The 19,254-nt window shown below is 39.1% G+C and overlaps 1 protein-coding gene across 2 annotated transcripts in view; it reads right to left on the bottom strand.

Annotated features, from left to right (window-relative positions):
* Positions 1-19,254, bottom strand: part of mtor (mechanistic target of rapamycin kinase) — a 317,851-nt gene that overhangs the window by 264,898 nt on the left and 33,699 nt on the right. For both annotated transcript variants that reach the window (XM_051670135.1, XM_051670136.1), the window contains exons 12-18: positions 17,530-17,745; positions 13,105-13,310; positions 9,726-9,848; positions 7,332-7,415; positions 6,692-6,784; positions 3,512-3,646; positions 3,159-3,288 (exon numbers count right to left, since the gene is read on the bottom strand). In XM_051670135.1, coding sequence (XP_051526095.1) covers positions 3,159-3,288; positions 3,512-3,646; positions 6,692-6,784; positions 7,332-7,415; positions 9,726-9,848; positions 13,105-13,310; positions 17,530-17,745 — 987 coding nt within the window. The remainder of the gene's footprint in view (positions 1-3,158; positions 3,289-3,511; positions 3,647-6,691; positions 6,785-7,331; positions 7,416-9,725; positions 9,849-13,104; positions 13,311-17,529; positions 17,746-19,254) is intronic.

Genomic DNA, 19,254 nt, shown 5'->3' with positions numbered 1-19,254 from the left:
TTGTCATAGTAAACACCAATAATGAGAGTCTTTTAATATACCTACAGTCTAAAACTGATTCAACATCCGGACAGTTGTGTTTAAACTTCATAATACTCTGCCCACAATCAGCATCAATCACTGAGCTCACTTTCTCCTCACTAAACTTCCTGCTGTCCTGTTTTTAAAATAAGGTGTTGAGTAGGCAGTTCTCTGCCATGAAGAGATTTTTAACGTGGTAATGCAGAAATGTGCAGACGCAGACAGAGCTGCCCCAGACGCTGACCTTAACTGTAACCTAATGCCTCAGTGGGGAGATATCCTCAGTTCTTTACGAGAAACGCTGTTAAAACTATTAGGGGCAGGACTGGAGTTGAGAGGGCTTGCTGATGTGGATTATTATACTCTGAAGAATGACCAAAGAGGCCAAACACTTGAGCACAAAGAACTCAAGCCAAGAGCTGCTCTAATGATTTCCCCCCAAAATTATACCATAGTTCATCAAACTGACAAAGCTTACACCCACACAAACTCCTGAACTGTAGAACTAAGCAGCAGTTCTTCACTTCTGCTAGTACTTAAGTTCTTAGCTCTATTTTGGCTAGTGAAACAGACATCCACAGTGAAAATCTGTAAAATTCAGCTTCTCCCATTTCTTGCTATAGAAATAGTAAAATGGTGAGCTGACACTACGATGAATGAAGTTGATTCGTCAAAGTTCCTTGAGTGGCACGGAGCATGAGATTGGGGAGGCGCTGAGATTGATGATTAATTCGAGTAAAATCAAAAGATATAAAAATAAAACTTTTTATGAAGATCAATAAAATTACTGGCTTAACAGACCACAGTCCAGCTTAATAGACTATAGCTCTGGCATGTCGTGAATGCATGCATATCATGCAAGAGCACATCCGTGTACCGGTTTGCGCGAGCACGAATCTCTCCGCTACCAGGCGGATTTCCTTTACTCTTGCACAAAACTAGATGCGTGCTCTCAAATATTCACAGCTCAATGAAATCTCCCTGCTCTCGCTCAGAGAGTGCATGTGCGCACTCAAAAAGTGTCCTGTGCACTCGCATATCTATTATAAAGCCATATAGCTCTGCCTCGGTTCATTCATCACAACGGGTCGATGTGTCTTCATGTGTTCCAAACGAACTTTGCCGCTGTTCGACTGTTATATGAACACAGCATGAACCAAAGACATCTAAACGGACCAACAACAGGAAGTAATTTACCTTTAATACTGACCTCAAGCATACCTGGTTCTTTTCATCATAGGAGCTATGTTGCCCATTACAGTTCGGCACAGGCGTCAGAAACAACATCAGCTGACCTTGCAGCATATCTTCATTTGTGTGTGCAACGCAGGAATTCAAGTGCAGTTTCACAGCATAGGCTCTCTTATTTATTATTTACTTGGCTATTGTATAGGACCATACACAACATTACTGAATATTGTTGTAAATTGGAATATTAAATTATGTTCCTCACAATAACTGTCGTAGCCGTTTTATGAAAAACATTATGAGATTTGTGTTAAACTACCAATAGGTCATGGATAATTTTTCAATTATTATTATTATTTGTAATTGTATTTATGATCGAATTTGTATTGGTATATTTCAACCTGTTGTCTTACACCCTGTTTACACCAGATACGGTGTCAAAAGCAATAGAACCCCTTCTAATCAATGATGCGGTCTACACTGGAAGCGTCCATTGTGGCGTGGCGCGTTACGGCGACAGTAAACAGGTGTCCCGTTCCATTTTGCGCTGCATGCAATGGCAATAAATGGTTTAGAACATTCATGTCGATGCGTCCAGTGTAGAGAGCCTCAAGCTGTTGCGTCGCGTCAACGGACATGCCCAGTGTAGACAGGGTATTAGAGTAATTTTTAAGTTACTGCAAAAGGGGCCAGTGAAAGAAGTTGGAGAGGGTAAAATGTTTGAAATTGGTATGGTTTTTTTATTTTTAATCACTTTGTTATTTTGATTATATTTTTGTTTTACTTAATGTATTTTACATTTAAAAATACCTTTGGTTTAATTTTTTCGTGTTTCAATAAATGCATGTAATTTTTCATAATCGACCGGTAGAATAAGTGTGCGCCAATACAATCACTGTTAATTCTAGCCATGATTTGTGTGTCAGTAGATGAAAATTCTCTACAATTTAATGGAATGTTAATTTACTTTGCACTTATGACTTAAAGCATTGTGCTAGCGCTCTTAAAATTGGACCCATTGACTGAACTCTGAAGATGACGCTTGTCCCTTTTTTTAAACGGAGGCAGTTTCCGCTTAAGCCTTCACAGACTCGTCATATTCCTTGCTGTGTTGAGCTTTTAGGTGAGTAATAAAATAGTTTGTATTAAATTGTCATTGTCACCCAATTCAAATTAGTAAAAATTATTTTGTGGGGTAAATGACAGTATCAGGCTTGTATCAAACAATCACAACATTCCTTTAAGGTTTGGATTTAGGAAAAGTTGCCCTTTGAGATCATGATATTAGTGAACATCTGGGAGAGGTAACTTCATCTCTATCTAAAGAACTGTGTGTTCTGACTGTCAAGAGGATGATAGGGGTTGGAAAAAGAGTGTAACCATTACAGGGCCAACATTTTAATGTAATCTACTTTAATCCTAGTTTTAAAGACTGTTATGTATGCAGGCAGGGTACGTACTTTCAAAAATGTTTTCAAAGAGAAGATCACTATTGAAGGGATGAATCTGTGTACAAAGCTTTGTGATTGGCCAAACAATGTGAGCCAACATGTGAGCACGCTACCCTGAAGTTCTGGCCGTGGGTTTGGAAAGGGCGTTTTGTGTATGAGGATGTGCTCTGTTTGCACCAGAGAATGTGTGTGATGGATGGTTGGTAAGTCCTGTGCAGCTGTCATTAATTGTCAATTTAAACTCACGACAAGCCTGGACGATTCGTTTGAAATGGGACAACATTAAATACAGTTGTAAATAGGGTTTAAAACGTCCAAAAGATTTGTAACTTCAAACAACAGTGAAGACCCACCTACTCACCTGTAAATCAACCATTGTGATAAAACAAGAGTTTTAGTCTCATCTGACCACTTAAGATCAGATCACCTGAGACCAATCTTAAAACAAGATGTAAACATAGATGTGTGTGCTCAAAACAAACACACAGGTCAGATCACCTGAATCTTGGCTGGACTTTGACTCAGAGAGGCTGACGGCCGAGGCGTCACGCGACTGGTCGATCATACCGATGTTCACCTTGTGTTTGTAGGGGTCCAGAGCTCCAAGCAGGCCTAATACACGAATTGCCTAGCAAAAGTGACAGAATCACATCAGCTCTACAAAGGAACTTTAGTTTGACCTCCTGAGATTGACAGTCAACATTTTCTGAAGGTTAAGCACCTCATTTCACTGTCTATTTGTATTAAAAAAAAACAAAAAAACAAACAAAAAAAAAAAAACAATTTAGAGAGTTTCAGGTCCTATTTTGTACCCAATTTGTGGAAAGTTCCTATGTATGAGACAGAAATACCTCTCTTCTGATGCCCTGGTTCTGCTCTGTCTTCAGAAAGTTGAGCAGCACCTCCAGTAGAGATGGGTACTTTCTGTAAGGCTCCACCACATACCCAGTGCTTGCTACCTGCTGACCCAGAGTCCAGAGAGCCACCTAATGGGATAAAAAACAATCAGCGTATTGATCACAGATTTCATATTTATATTGAATATTCATGATCTTTCAAATGATTTTGCTGCCGATATGAAGCAACATCATGAATAGTAAGATTATTTTTATTTTGTCAGTAAGTTTCCTAAAGAACGTGTCATTATACAATAGTTTTGCAATCCTTCCTTGAATCACAACTTGAGAGCACTAAAGAATGAGAGCATTAAGACACGTTTTAATGGTCTCCGATTTAAACTTCAGAAGCAAAAACATTTTTAGATTTATTATTTCGATTTTGCCATTTTTCCGCATATTAAAATCTTTTCGTAAAACATGTAGTTGGTTAATATTGCAATGCATTACAATGTATTTTTAATATCATCTATTTGGCAGCAATGACTGGTTGAAATCATGGTTCCTTTCATTTAAATAATAAATAAAAATAAAACAAAAATTCACCCTTTTAAGTAATTTCAGAACCAAAATATTTTGGTATTTCTTCAGCTTAAAGGCATTTTCATGTCCCAGTGATTGATTTTTATTCAAACTAACATTTCAACTTTTTTTTCTTGCTATTTAAAGAACTTTTTACCTTGTCTTTGTAAATAATTTTTCAATGCTTTTTATGTATAGATTTTGTTTTACACTGGTCTCAGATTGTTTCAACCTTTAACTATAACCATCTAATATAAAAATAGTAATTATTACATTTAAAACTATGATAATCTAAAAGAGTGAAATAAACAAACCATTTCAATATTATGTGAAAATTATATCTTTCCATTAAAAGAAATGACACTTTCAAAAATTAAAAGCATACTTTGTAGCGTACCTGTTAACCAAGTCAACAAAAGTATCAGTTCAGAGAATGCTTGAGATGAAATACGATGTTTGAAGAAAACTACAAAAGGTAAATATCACTTGAGCAGAATATTTTTATTGGGCGTAATTTCCAATCAAGCTGCAATTTGCCAAATGTGCAAAAAAATATATTAATTAATTGTATTAAGGATACATAACATGTTAGATATGAAATTAGCTTTAGCAAGAATTAAAAATGTAATTTCCATCCACATCATTTCCAACACAGATTAAACACAACACAGAATTTGAGATTTGCTGAATATGACACTGTGGTGGGGGGTTTTAAGACTTTCAGAAAAAAAAGAAAAAAGAAAATAAATCTTGTGTACATGCACTGTTGGACATGGTAGACAAATAAACTAGTGAGAGGGTGAAAAATGTTTTGATGAAACTACTTTCTAGAAGTCCACTAAAAGTGCCCGAAGTTGAAGAAACACCCATATATGAATTGGCTATTCTTTATTCTATACATATAGAATACCATCAAAAGGATAGAAAACATTAAGATATATGTGTTAACACCCTATGTGTGACTGTAAAGCTGCATTTATTATTATTAAGAAGGTTTTTTTCAGGTTGACCCAGAACACCAAATCAAGCCACACACAGACTCACAGTCAACAGGCAGGTAAAGTATTTAGTTATATGAGCTTTTATAAACCTCAGGAACCTGAAACTGACCTAAATCATCCAAACTCATAACACCCCTGATTGCTAAAGCAGAATACAATAACTGCACACAAAGAAATGGCGAGTTGTGTAAAGGTTGAGGACATCTGACTGCACCTCACAGCGCTACTGAAAAACCTTACAGACTGTGCTCCAGACCGCCTCCAAATATTAGAGAAATACATTATGTGAGGCAAGTGTATGAGAATGTTTCCATTGCCGTTATGGAGTCTGGAAAACAGAGAGCCGTTCATTACCCAAGGGACAAAATAAAACACATAAATTGCTTCGGTGGGGAATTAGATGTGCATGTAAAGATAGACTATATGTCAAATCAGCCAAATTTCAGAAACTTCCCCAGCTGAAATGTTTGATTTTGTTAATACTTTTGATTGATAAATGCCAAAATATTAAATGTCATGGATCAATATTTATTGAGTAATCCATTAGTTTTCATTTTCACCTATGATTTTGGAGAAAAACTACAGGTTAAAAAAAATAACTTTAGAAAGGTAGCAGCATCATTCTTTTATTTTTACAGAGATACAGTAGGTAGGTCTATTAGTAAAATCAATTGCAACTTCAACTTCAGCACCCCTTGTTGCATTATATGCCAACGTTGTGAGTCCAAATAGAGCGTAAAAAAATTTTTTTGTTAGCTTTCCAAAGTTGGAGTGCTTATAAATCCAGAAGTATTGAAGATATTTTAATATACTTATAGATTCTGGTTCTGAACGAACTTTCCGTGTTTTTCCATCTTCATTTTAAAAACCCTATATGGTAAAATCCCAGAGATATAGGACTCTCAATGTGAGGAAGGCAGCTTAAAAGGCAGCTGCCTAAGTAGGCAGTTGACAGCAATATAGCAAACTAGGTTTTGAAATAAACCCAACCAAAGAGGTCATATCCTAAACTTTCATTGTTTTATTTTCAGTTAAATCTTCTTATAATGCTAATGATTTTTTATTTTATTTTTCCCACCATAAATGGTCATTATTTAGTTTTAATGCCCATTTTCCATCCTGACTCATACAAATAAATGGTACATGTCTGCAACTGTGCCTTTAAAATGATATGTAAATTACCTCTGTTATGACTGGTATCAGTGTATTGCACAGTGTAACAGTGTATTGGTGTATCAGTGTAGTTCACATTGTGGTTCATCATGCTGTAAATGCAGATGGGCAGTTGTTGATGTCATAACCACAACCGAACCATTTAAAAAAAAAAATACAATCTTTTTTTCTGGACTGGGAAGGAAGTTTTGAGTTCTGGAAGTTCATAAAGAGCATCGGAAACCCCACTTTCCATGATATGATCCTTTTGACCTATCAGAGTTATTGAGGTTTCACTGGCATTTCCAAATTTTCACATAAATGGACAGATATTTCACAGCATTCACAACATATGATAGAGTTTGGCTAAACCGGTCGACTGCCAAATCAATGAACACACTACACAACAGGCCAAAATGGGTGTATATTGCTGCCCAAAGTGTATTTAACATGAGCAAACCTGTCTCTTGGCCAATGAGGAGGAGTCCTGCAGCATATCCATGATGATGGGGAAGAGCTCGTCCATCCATTTCCTCATCTCCAGTCCACTCACCTGGTACACAAAGAAAAACCCAGACATGTTTAACAGGGCTTCAACCGAACAAATTAAATTTCCTAATTGATCTTTCAGGGCTGACAGTCTGCATTTTGAGCAAACGTAAAACCAGAATCCCAAACTGCTATTTAGTTTATGTGCTCTACTCATTCTTTTAGCTTGTTTTCTCTAAGTGCCGGATGGCCGATCCCAAGAATACAATCTTGAAGCAATAGTGCCTGTCCTGAAGATCGTTCTGTTCTATTACACCCATCCAGGTGGTTAGAGTTCATCATTTGATACCAACCATCTAATGTAACTAATCATATATTTAAAAACTATTTGCTCTTTATGTCTAATCTTTTTGCTCCACCCTCTCACTCAGTGTCCTGGTACAATCTGTCTCTATGCTTGTGTCTTTCCCACATCCTCTCCTCTTTAGATCAACCCTGACCAATTTCCTGACTTTTCCTGGAGATTCTGTAGTGTTGAGATCCTGTCGCAACTGAGCAGGAAGGCAGATTCGGTCATATCAAAAGGCAGAATACATCACATTATCCGTTACCTGAGCAAGTTCACCGATGGTTGCTAAAACGCTGATGACGACTCCAGGGTTGGGGTCTGGATCTTTCAGCTTCAAGATGAGGGCCTGTGTGAAAAAAAAAGAAAAGAAAAACAACAGAAGTGTTAAATCACATGTTAAGAGCATCAACGCATCTACATCCAAAAAAGGTCTGACTAACCAGTGACTGACAAATTCTTGAGGGGGGAAATCACTAAGAATGAATAGAGCTGTAAATAATGCACAAGACATCATAGCTATTATTTTGAAATAATTTTGGCTGGTCCCCGGATGTTTTTTCCTGCATTGTACTGCTCTATACTGTTTACTGTCATGGATATTGATGTAAATGCATTTTACATTTAGAGTTTTTGAGGGTTTTCAGATTTGATTTTAGTTTTTATCATTAAAAACACTTCATATTAGCAGTGTTCTAATAGTTGTTCTATTGTTCTAGGAAATGTCTTTCTAAAAAAAGGTTGAAAAACTCCAGAAAACATGGGTTGTGATAATGAGATGTGACCTAGTATTTTAACACCGTACAGCCTGTTGAACAGACTGTACTGTTCTGTACTGTAGATCTATCCCTTTGCAGCCTTCTTTTCCCTTAATGTAAAATAACCATTTTTCCTTAATGTCAAATTAAATATGGCGACTGACTAAGGTCTTTAGAATATCATGAAATACATCAAACAATAGATGACAAATAAATAAAGGAACTCAATATGGGGTAGGGCTGCACAATTAATCGATAAACTAAATTGCGATTTCGATTACGGCTCTCACAATTATGTAATCATGAAAACTGACGATTACAGCATTCAATTTAAGTCTACTCCTGTTGCGTTAATGGTTTCTATTTAGAATGTGTTTTTGTAGCGGTTGAGTTTCTAACCAATCCCAGACGTGTGTTGAGCAATGAAATGGCAATGGCCAATCAGAGACACAGTGAGTCTACAGTATAGTCAAGACAATCAATCATTCTGCAAAAGTTTTGAATAGTCTGACGTCCAGATACTTGCTTTACAGTATATTTTATCTCGGTTTGTGACGGCACATGAAAATTAGTGCTAAAGAAACATCACCTGACACTCGAAAAGAAGCTGTAGAACAAAGGTGAGCAATTTTTAATTATTTTCAATTCGTTAAATAAATGTCGCCCCGTTTTATTTATCATAGGTAAACAACCCGCAAGCGAGCAACGCTACAAAACTAAAACGATCCCTGACCGTTATTATAAAGGCACAGGCAGGGTCTAAATAAGTGATTTATTGTGTTGTTTAAACAGCTATATTTATTATGAGAGCATTTGTGAGTGCAGAACAGGAGAGTTTGAATATTGTTGGGTTGCTCGATTTTTGTGTACAACTTAAAAAAAGAAGAAAAAAAATAGCAGGTGTATTGATGTATTAAACAAGCTACAAAGTAACTTGGACATAGAAAAAGTCTTGAACTTCAAATTTCATAGACTATCGCCATTGTTATCGTGTCTGCTCAAATAAATACATATTTGACCCACAACTGCTGTTGGTAGATTTTAATTTTAACGAAGCACACAAAATCGCAAACAGGCTTATCTTACTTTCCAAAGTGCAACTGCTGTGACAGATTTGTGGCCAAATATGATTTAACGATGATCTTATGTGGACAAGATCACAATACTGGATTTTAAATGCAGTAAGGATGTTCAATATAAATCGGCTGTTCAGATTAACTATTGAACATGTCAAATACTATTATTTACTGTATGTGGACCAATAATTAAAGCAGTAAAGACACATATTGCATGTCTGATGGTAGTTTTTGATTTTTATGCCACATTTTTCAGGCTTTAGAAGTGTATTAAATGTGTGAGAATGTGTATACATCAACCTGTGACATGACACACAGGCATATTGTCTAAAGTTAAAACTGGTTTGTCAATAGTTCAGAAAGAACCTACATACATTTCTTCACTGTAAAACATAGATATACCTTTATAATAACCTTTAGTAACATTAGCAAACATTATTAAAGTATTTAATGCATAAAATATACTGCAACGCAGCCCGTAACCTGCTGTTCTGAAGAACCTGCAAGCATGGTTGCCTGCTTAGTGACACAGTAATTTCATCTATTAATCGTCATTAATAATCGCAATTACAATATCAAGGGCAATAATTGACGATTATGATTTTTGTCATAATCATGCAGCCCTACTATGGGGCACTTTTTGCCACCATATTTTAAATATCTGAGGCATTTCTGTCACTTTTGGGGGCATTTTTGCCCTGAGCCCTGATTCATTTAGTGATATACCTTAGCCCTCTGAAAACAACACAGCAACAAAAATACTTAGCACCCAGCCCCAATACACGTGTAGGACGTAAGGTCATAAGGAATAAGAGATGACTGTACTTTAAGAATGGGTTCCATATATGGCCGAATGAGTCTGGGGGCGTTGGACACCAGGTGACCCAGCATGCGGGCACTCTGCTCTTTGTTTCGGCCCACACCGCTGTGTTCCAGCTCAGTCAGGATCTGGAGGGGGTCGGAGATCCATTAACAAACTTTTATTGCAATGGACAGCTACTCAAGTTTGACATTATTCAATTATGTAACTCTAAACACATATGTACATGTTTGTTACCATAGGTACATTCGTAGCAGATGTGTGACAAATTAATATTTGATCAAAACAGACTGTATGATATCATTAAATAAGGTTTAGTTGAATTAATTTGTTGATGTGCCAGGGAAAATCAGACCAGGATGACTAGAGCAGAGGTGAAGCCACAAAAAAAAAAAAAAAAGTGATTTCAGAGGAAAAACATTTACTGGTCTGCCACCTGCTGGTAACTAAGAGAAACTACATTCAAAGTAACAAAGCATGACTGTACAAAGATACTTACTGTATGTTCAGAATAGAACACTACCTTACTATTTTAACCATTTCTACCATAGTATATACTGCATAAATAGTTAAATAGCTATTCCGAACTGAGCCTATATAGGAATAGCATACTAATTTACTATTCCCTTAGCCAAATGTCTTTGGAATTGACAATTTTCAAAATATTACAGGTAATTGGGAAGAGACTTTTAAAATTATACAATACTGTTTCACCAATATAATTCATGAGGTCTATCTTAAGATATTCCACAGAATTGTCCCTGCTCATTGCAAGATTTAAGACAGAATTTTTGCGACCTTGAAATTGAGAGTATTATACAACTTTTCTTTGAATGTATTTCTAGTATGCAAAACTGTTCTGGTGTGATTTGGAATATTTAGTGAGGGTGAATACTCTCTTTTTTTATTTATTTATTTTTTTGTATATATACTGTATATACACTGGTGGCCAAAAGTTTGGAATAATGTACAGATTTTGCTGTTTCGGAAAGAAATTGGTACTTTAATTCACCAAAGTGGCATTCAACTTATCACAAAGTATTGTCAGGACATTACTGATGTTAAAAACAGTACCATCACTATTTGAAAAATGTAATTTTTGATCAAATCTAGACAGGCCCCATTCCCAGCAGCCATCACTCCAACACCTTATCCTCGAGTAATCATGCTAAATTGCTAATTTGGTACTAGCAAATCACTTGCCATTATATCAAACATAGTGGAAAGCTATTTGGTTCGTTAAATGAAGATTAACAATGTCTTTGTGTTTGTTTTTGAGTTGCCACAGTATGCAATAGACTGGCATGTCTTAAGGTCAATATTAGGTAAAAAATGGCAAAAAAGAAACAGCTTTCTCTAGAAACTCACAGTCAGTCATTGTTTTGAGGAATGAAGGCTATTTAATGCTTGAAATTGCCAAAAAACTGAAGATTTCATATGAAGGTGTACACTACAGTCTTCAAAGACAAAGGACAACTGGCTCTAACAAGGACAGAAAGAGATGTGGAAGGCTAGATGTACAACTAAACAAGAGGATAAGTACATCAGAGTTTCTAGTTTGAGAAATAGACGCCTCACATGTCCTCAGCTGACAGATTCATTGAATTCTACTCACTCAACACCAGTTTTATGTACAGCAGTAAAGAGAAGACTCGGGGTGCAGGCCTTATGGGAAGAATTGCAAAGAAAAAGCCACTTTTGAAACAGAAAAACAAAAAGAAAAGGTTAGAGTGGGCAAAGAAACACAGACGTTGGACAACAGATAATTGGAAAAGAATGTTATGGATCTTAACCCCATTGAGCTTTTGTGGGATCAGCTAGACTGTAAGGTGTGTGAGAAGTTCCTGACGAGACAGCCACATCTATGGACAGTGCTACAGGAAGCGTGGGGTGAAATGTCACCTCACACTGAGTGGTGGTGGTGTAGTGGACTTAAGCACTGAACTGGTAAGTGGAAGGTTGTTGGTTCAATCCCCACAGCCACCACCACCGTGTCCTTGAGCAAGGCACTTAACTCCAGGTTGCTCCAGGGGGATTGTTCCTGTAATAAGTGCACTGTAAGTCGCTTTGGATAAAAGCGTCAGCCAAATGCATAAATGTAAATGTAAATGAGTATCTGGACAAACTGACAGCTGGAATGCCAAGGATCTGCAAAGCTGTCATTGCTGCATGTGGAGGATTTTTTGATGAAAACTCTTTAAAGTAGTTTAAGAAGTTCTGAAAAATGTTTCAAACTGTAATAGTACATTTTCATGTTATTGATGTCCTGACTATACATTGCGATCAGTTGAATGCCACTTTGTAATCTAGTACCAAAGTACCAATTTCTTTCCATAAGAGCAAAATCTGTACATTATTCCAAACTTTTGGCTGCCAGTGTATATACTGTATATATAGCAATGTTGAACATATAGCATGGTATATTGAAAATTTATGGGAAAAAAAATATTCATTAATTGAAATGGACACTGCATTAACCAAATTTTACACAATTCAAAATAGTAGTTGTTCATTATTTTCAATACATTGGCAGAAGCCAAAAAAAAAAAAAGTACAGCAAAAACTTGCTTAAAAATAAAAAATATATTTTTTATTTTATTTTTATTTACTTATTATACTTTATAATATATTGCCTTGCATACTATGTACATATGGAAATGTCAATATACCCTTCTGAACTTTTTTATTTTTTATTTCCTTCTGTTCTGAACTGAACTGTTTTCATGTTGTGCTTAATCCAGAAATAAAAAAAATAAAAACAAACGTACTACTCTTCATATTTAAATATAAGCCATCTCTATTGTGACCTATTATTTGATCGGACTGCAAAGAGTTAAGAAAATCTTAGACAAAATTACATTAAAACTGTAAAATAATCCCATTTATTTCCACAATGACAACCAGTATTTCATTCTGAACACTGACAGAATTTCTTATTGGCATCGATTTAGAGGAAAAAAAGGTTATCATTGGAATTAAATAACAGCATACTGCTTATTGCATTATGCGCTACATTGTATAGTGTATTCTGCCTTCTATTTTCTTAAATAGTATGTGAAACACATTACTCATTTAACATTACACATTTCCAATGGTAGTATATTACATTGTTGTCAAGTTGCATGCTGAATAAAGTGCCAAGCCTTTCTCTCATTCTAAGTTTATGTAAACTTTTGGCAGTGCAATTAAATAAAGTCAAAACAGAGATTGAAAATCAGCTGACATTACTTCTACATATAGTGCAGTATTCTGTGCCATGCGCTCTAGTTATATACTGTATTAGGTAATTTTGCATGTTTTACACAATACACATTATATACTGCATGAATAGTATGAGCAATATGGCAGAATGATATTTGTAACAATAGTGAACCATGTGAATACCTGAATGAGCATCTTGCGCAGGAAGGGCATGACAAATGCAGGGTTCATGCTGCTGAGACGGCCGATAGTGCAGATGGCCAATTCACGGATCTCAAACACTTCATCATTCAGAGCCACGAACAGAGCCTGCAGGTTCTCTGCTTGAGCCAGGTGAGCATCAAAACGCTCATCCAGAGATGCCAGAACACAGTAACGGATATCAGGGTCTAACAGGAAAGTTTATCATAAATACAACAGAAACTCAATTCTACAAATCTACCCTTGTATTCACAGAAAATAAGAATAGCCAGGATATACTCCTATTCAAAAGTTTGGACACACCTACTCATTCTAATTTAATACTATATCCCACATACTAGAAAAATAGCAGAAAAGTCTGAATAAATGTAATCAACAAAACTATGAAATTAAAAATGGAATTATGTAGTGACCAAAACAATGTGAAACAAATATCTATTTAAGCGAATGTCTAGATTGCAGCTTAATTTTTTTAACTAAAATGTCAGGTTTTGTAAAGAGATTCAATCACAGGCACAATTTATATTCATCTTAAAAATTATTTTCAAGCATTCAAGCATAAGCCCAATTCCGAAAAAGCTGGGACAGTATGGAAAATGCTAAAAAAGACAAAAAAAACAGTTGAGCGTTTACATCACTGTGGAAGGATCTTAGTTCTTAGGGCAATGGAGGTGTCAGGAGACAACGAAGCAGGTTCAAGGTCAGTCTTTTAAACTTCAGCTTCACACACACACACGTGACGGTAACTGTCAAAAACAAGTAAATAGTTTATAAATAAATGAAGGCACTCTCTTAGTTCGTGGCTGTTGTGCTTGCTGGTCACTCTCTCCTCTCTCTGATGAGCCTTTTCAGGTCTCCCTCCGCCATCACTATAATGAGAGACAGGTATTAGAGATAATTACGACCCAGGTGACGAGCTTTACCGCTCTCCCTCTCCCGCAGACCAACACATGACAATGCCCCCCATGCCACATACCCCCACTGCTTACTCCCCCCCCCCCATTTCTGGAGAGAAAGTCAGCCACAACCATCCACACCCCCGGTCTGTGGATCACCTCGAAATTAAAGGGCTGAAGAGCCAGATACCAACGGGTGATCTGCGCGTTAGTATCCTTCATGCGGTGGAGCCACTGCAGAGGAGCGTGATCGGAACAGAGGGTGAAGGCCCACCCCAGCAGGCAGTAGCGGAGGGTAAGAACAGCCCACTTAATCACAAGACGCTCCTTCTCGATGGTAGTATACTTTGTCTCCCTAAAGGAGAGCTTGCAGCTAATAAATAGCACTGGTCATTCCTCCCCTCCCACCACCTGCGAGAGCAACGCGCCCAGCCCCGTCAGATGCATCAGTCTGCAAAATAAAGGGGAGAGAGAAATCAGGTGCATGTAAAAGCGGCCCCCGACACAGTGCGGACTTTACCTTAAGGAAGCCTGTTGGCACGACTGTCTACTGGAGCGGATCGGGAGCCCCCTTTTTAGTAAGGTCAGTTAGCGGGCTGGTGACATCAGAGTAGCTAGGCACAAACCTTCGGTAGTAGCCAGCCAGCCCCAAAAACTGCCTTACCTCCTTTTTGGTCTTGGGTGCCAGGCAGGCTGCGATCGCTGCGGTTTTGTTAACCTGTGGACGCACCTGCCCGTGACTCAAGTGGAACCCCAGATACCTAACTTCCACCCGCCCAACTGCACACTTCTTCAGGTTGGTCGCGAGTCCCGCCTGTCTCAGCGCTCTCAGGACAGCCCTCAGGTGTTGCATATGCCACCGCCAATCATTACAATAAATGATAATACCGTCTAGATATGCAGCGGCATATGCCATGTGCGGTCTGATGATCTTGTCCATAAGGCGCTGAAACGTGGCCAGGGCTCCGAACAAACCGAACAGAAGTGCCACAAATTGGTGTAATCCGAACGGTGTGGAAAAAGCCGTCTCTTCTCGGGATATTGGAGTTAAAGGGATCTGCCAATAACCCTTTGTTAAGTCCAGCGTCAAGTTATATTGAGCCACGCCAAACCGATCAAGTAACTAATTTGATAAGCATCAAATTCACTTTCACGCGTTCACTTTCCAGTAGTCAACACAGAACCGGACAGAGCCGTCGCTCTTCGGAACCAGAACTACCGGGCTGGCCGAAATCGACTCCTGTATTACGCCCATTTTAAGCATTGCCTCTAATTCTTCCTGAACAATCTTTTTCTTGTGTTCAGAAAGACGATAGGGGCTTATCCCAATTCTTAGCATCTTTGTGTATGAACTTATGGGGATCCAGACCAGTGTCCCAACCTCCATCACTGGACACCGGCTCCTGGCTGTGTCCGGCTTCCCCACAGCTCCAGTAGACCGGCCCACGTCTTCCTTTCCACACTTGTGGGGGCGGTCTCGCCAACCTGAGGGGGGATAGCGGAGGGAGACAGGGGGAGTAGGAGGGACAGACAAGGGGAAGGGTCCTCTAGACTGGGGGTGGGGTTTGGGCGGGGCTCCTCTCCACCTCCGAGGAGCCGGGACTGGGCGGGACTGAGGGGGACATGAGACACAGGGGGTGGAGAGAGAGAAAGAGAGAGAAGAAAACACAGCTTTGCCGCCTCCTGGAAACGCCGCCATGTAGTCCGATGCCAGCTGGACGGCCTCTTCCAACGACACCGGGCGGTGGCACTGGACCCACACAGCCATGCCTTGGGGAAGTTGGGAGACGAACTGTTCAAGTACCACCAGATCGATGACTTCCACGACGCCATGGGTTCCCCCCACCAGCAACCATTTCCAGCAGGCGAACAAGCGGGCGTGCTTCTCGAAGCTCAGAGACCGGAAAAGCTGCCGACTCTGCTCCGGGGTCCGACCGACCCTTTGCTGGATGGCCTTCTTCAGGTGGCTATAAATCAAGGTGGCTGGCGGCGGGAAGTTGCTGTGCCACTAGCTGCGCCTCCCCGGAGAGTAAGGGCAACAGGTGGGCCGACCACTGATCGGTCGCAGCGCCAGCCCCCTCCCTGGCGATCAGGCTCCGGAGCACCTGCCGGTCCTCTGCTTGTGCCTGGAGCAGGACTTGGAAGCATTGTTCCTGCTCCAGGCATTCCTCCATGAGGGCTTGATGTTGGTTCTGCTGGATACTGGTGAGGGACTTGAAGACTTCGCCCAGCGGTGAGGACTCCATAATGGCGTTCTCCTCCAAAGCCAGGCTTTGGCACCACTGTGAAAGGATCTTAGTTTGTGGGCAATGGAGGAGTTAGGAGACAACGAAGCAGGTTCAAGGTAAGTCTTTTAATCTTCAGCTTCACACACACAATCGATGGTAACCGTCAAAAACAAGTAAATAGTTTATAAATAAATGAAAGCACACACTCAGTTCGTGGCTGTTGTGCTTGCTGGTCACTCTCTCCTCTATCTGACACTCTGGTGAGCCTTTTCAGGTCTCCCTCTGCCATGACTATAATGAGAGACAGGTGTTAGAGATAATTACGACCCAGGTGACGAGCCTTACCACTCTCCCTCTCCCGCAGACCGACACATGACCACACCCCCCATGTCACAATCACCATTTCTTTTAATAACACGTATTAAGCGTTTGGGCATTAAAGACGCAAGTTTGTTAAGTTTAGCAAGCTGAACTGTCCCCCATTAATCTGTTATGCAGGACTTCAGCTTTGCAATTGTACGGAGCCTTTGTGCCATATTTTGCATTTCATAATGTGCCACACATCCTCAATTGGAGACAAATCAGGACTGCAGGCAGGCCAATCTAGCACACGCACTCTCTGCTTACACAGCCATGCACTTTTCATCCAGGCAGTATGTGGTTTGGTGTTGTCCTGCTGGAAAATGCAGATACGTCTCTGGAAAAGACGGCCTATGGATGGCAGCACTTGTTGGTCCAAAATTTGTTTTAACCACTCTTTTTTGTTTTTATTAGCATTTTCCATACTGTCCCAACTTTTTCAGAATTGGGGTTGTAGATCAAAAGGTTTTTAAAAACAAAAATTCAGTCAACTGTGTCCAAACTTTTCACTGGTATTGTATAAAAAAAAATTTTTTTAATACAAACGTGTACATACGCCAAAATAATACGCCTGTGTATGCATGTAAAGGGTTGGTGAGTAACGGAATTTTCTTTTGCCTTTTTTCTGATAATATATTTTTAATATAAATGTATTTTGTCATGCAGTACTGGTAGATTATTTATTTTTTTACTTTATTAATTTGTTTATTGTCAAAACAAGATAAAACATCTACCAGTACTGAAGCAGTAATCCAAAATATTTAGATTATGTTACTGACCTTGAGTAATCTAATGGAATACGTTACAAATTACATTTTGAAGCATGTATTCTAAAATATGTAGTGGAATACATTTTAAAAGTAACCCTCCCACCCTGTGCATGTATAATTTATAAGATATGTATTTAAACAGCTGTCTTTCACCTGGATCAGTGATGCCGACCACCAGTAACTTGCTGAGGACGTCGGCCACCACTTGCACGGCAGTCTGACTGACCACATGACCATGGCCGCTGAGGAGGTGGATGGAAGGGGTGAGGAGACGCGAACAGGTGCGCGCCGCCTCCATGCGGATCTCCTTGTGCTCACTATTGAGGAAGTGATCGGCACAGTGACGCACAAACTGGGTCAGTGAGTGACCTGAAAATGAAACAAAAAGCAAACCAGGTGATTTTCAAAGGTCTTTGATTAATTACATGTGCTAAAGTGACAAAAGATATACAGTGGCAAGAAAAAAAGTATGTGAACCGTTTGGAATTAGCTGGTTTTATGCATCAATTGGTCATAAAATGTGATCTCATCTTCATCAAAGTCACAAGTATAGACAAACACAATGTGCTTAAGCTAACAACACACAAACAATTATAATCTTTCATGTCTTTATTAAACACATCCAATTAAACTTTCATAGTACTGTGGAAAAAGTGAACCATTTAATAAGTGGTCGATCCTCCTTTGGCAGCAATAACCTCAACCAAGCATTTCCAGTAGCTGCAGATTAGACCTGCACAAAGTCCAGAAGGAATTTTGGACCAGTCTGGTCTAAATGGCTCTTTTGGGGTCATTCCACAGCATCTCTATTGGGTTAGGTCTGGGCTCTTGACTGGGCCACTCCAAAAGGGATATTTTCTTTTTTTGAAGCCATTCTATAGTGGATTTACTTCGATGTTAAGGGTCATTGTCCTGCTGCATCAACCAACTTCTACTGAGCTTCAGCTGTGCACAGACACCCTCACATTATTCTGTAGGATATCTTGATAAACTTGGGAATTAATTTCTCTCTCGATGATGGCAAGCGGTCCAGGCCACGAAGCAGCCCAAAATCATGATGCTCCCGCCACCGTACTGCAGCGTTGGGATGAAGTGCCCTTTTTACGCCATAGGTAGTGCTGCATGTTCTTCCCAAACAATTCAACCTTAGTTTCATCAGTCCACAAAACATTTTACCAGTAGCATTGTGGAGTGTCAAGGTGGTCTTTGGAAAACTTAAGGTGCGCAGCAAAATTTTTGTTGTAAAGCAGCGGCTTCTTTCGTGGTAACCTGCCATGGACACCATGCCTGTTTAATGTTTTCCGTATAGTACACCCATAAACAGAGATGATAACCAGTTCCAATGATTCCTTCAAGTTTTTGGCTGTCACTCTAGGGTTCTTTTTTACTTCACTGAGCATGACGGCCACTTCTAGGGAGTGTAGCCACAGTACTAAATCGTCTCCATTTATAGACGATTTGTCTAGCTGTGGACAGATGAATATCTAAGCCCTTCAAGATAACCTTGTAACCCTTTCCAGCTTTATGCAAAGAAATTCTTGATCATAGGTCTTCTGAGATCTCTTTTTCGCGAGGCATGGTCCACGTCAGCAGATGTTTCTTGTGAATAGCAAACCTCCATTGTTTGAGTGCTTTTTATAAGTCAAAGTAGCTCTAACCCACACCTGCAATTTCGTTTCATTAAATGTATGCCAGGTTTGCCAACTCCTGACTCCAATTAGCTTTTGTTGACATCATTAGCCTAGGGGTTAACATACCTTTTCCAACCTACACTGTAAATGTTTGAATGATGTATTCAATATGTACAAGAACAATACATTAATTTGTGTTATTTGTTAAAACCGATTGTGTTTGTTCATTATTTAAAGACAAATTTAT

The sequence above is a fragment of the Myxocyprinus asiaticus genome, chromosome 33 (assembly GCF_019703515.2).
Source record: "Myxocyprinus asiaticus isolate MX2 ecotype Aquarium Trade chromosome 33, UBuf_Myxa_2, whole genome shotgun sequence".
NCBI lineage: Eukaryota > Metazoa > Chordata > Actinopteri > Cypriniformes > Catostomidae > Myxocyprinus > Myxocyprinus asiaticus.
The sequence above is the reverse complement of the archived record's forward strand: the minus strand, read 5'-3'. Positions and strand labels throughout refer to the sequence as shown.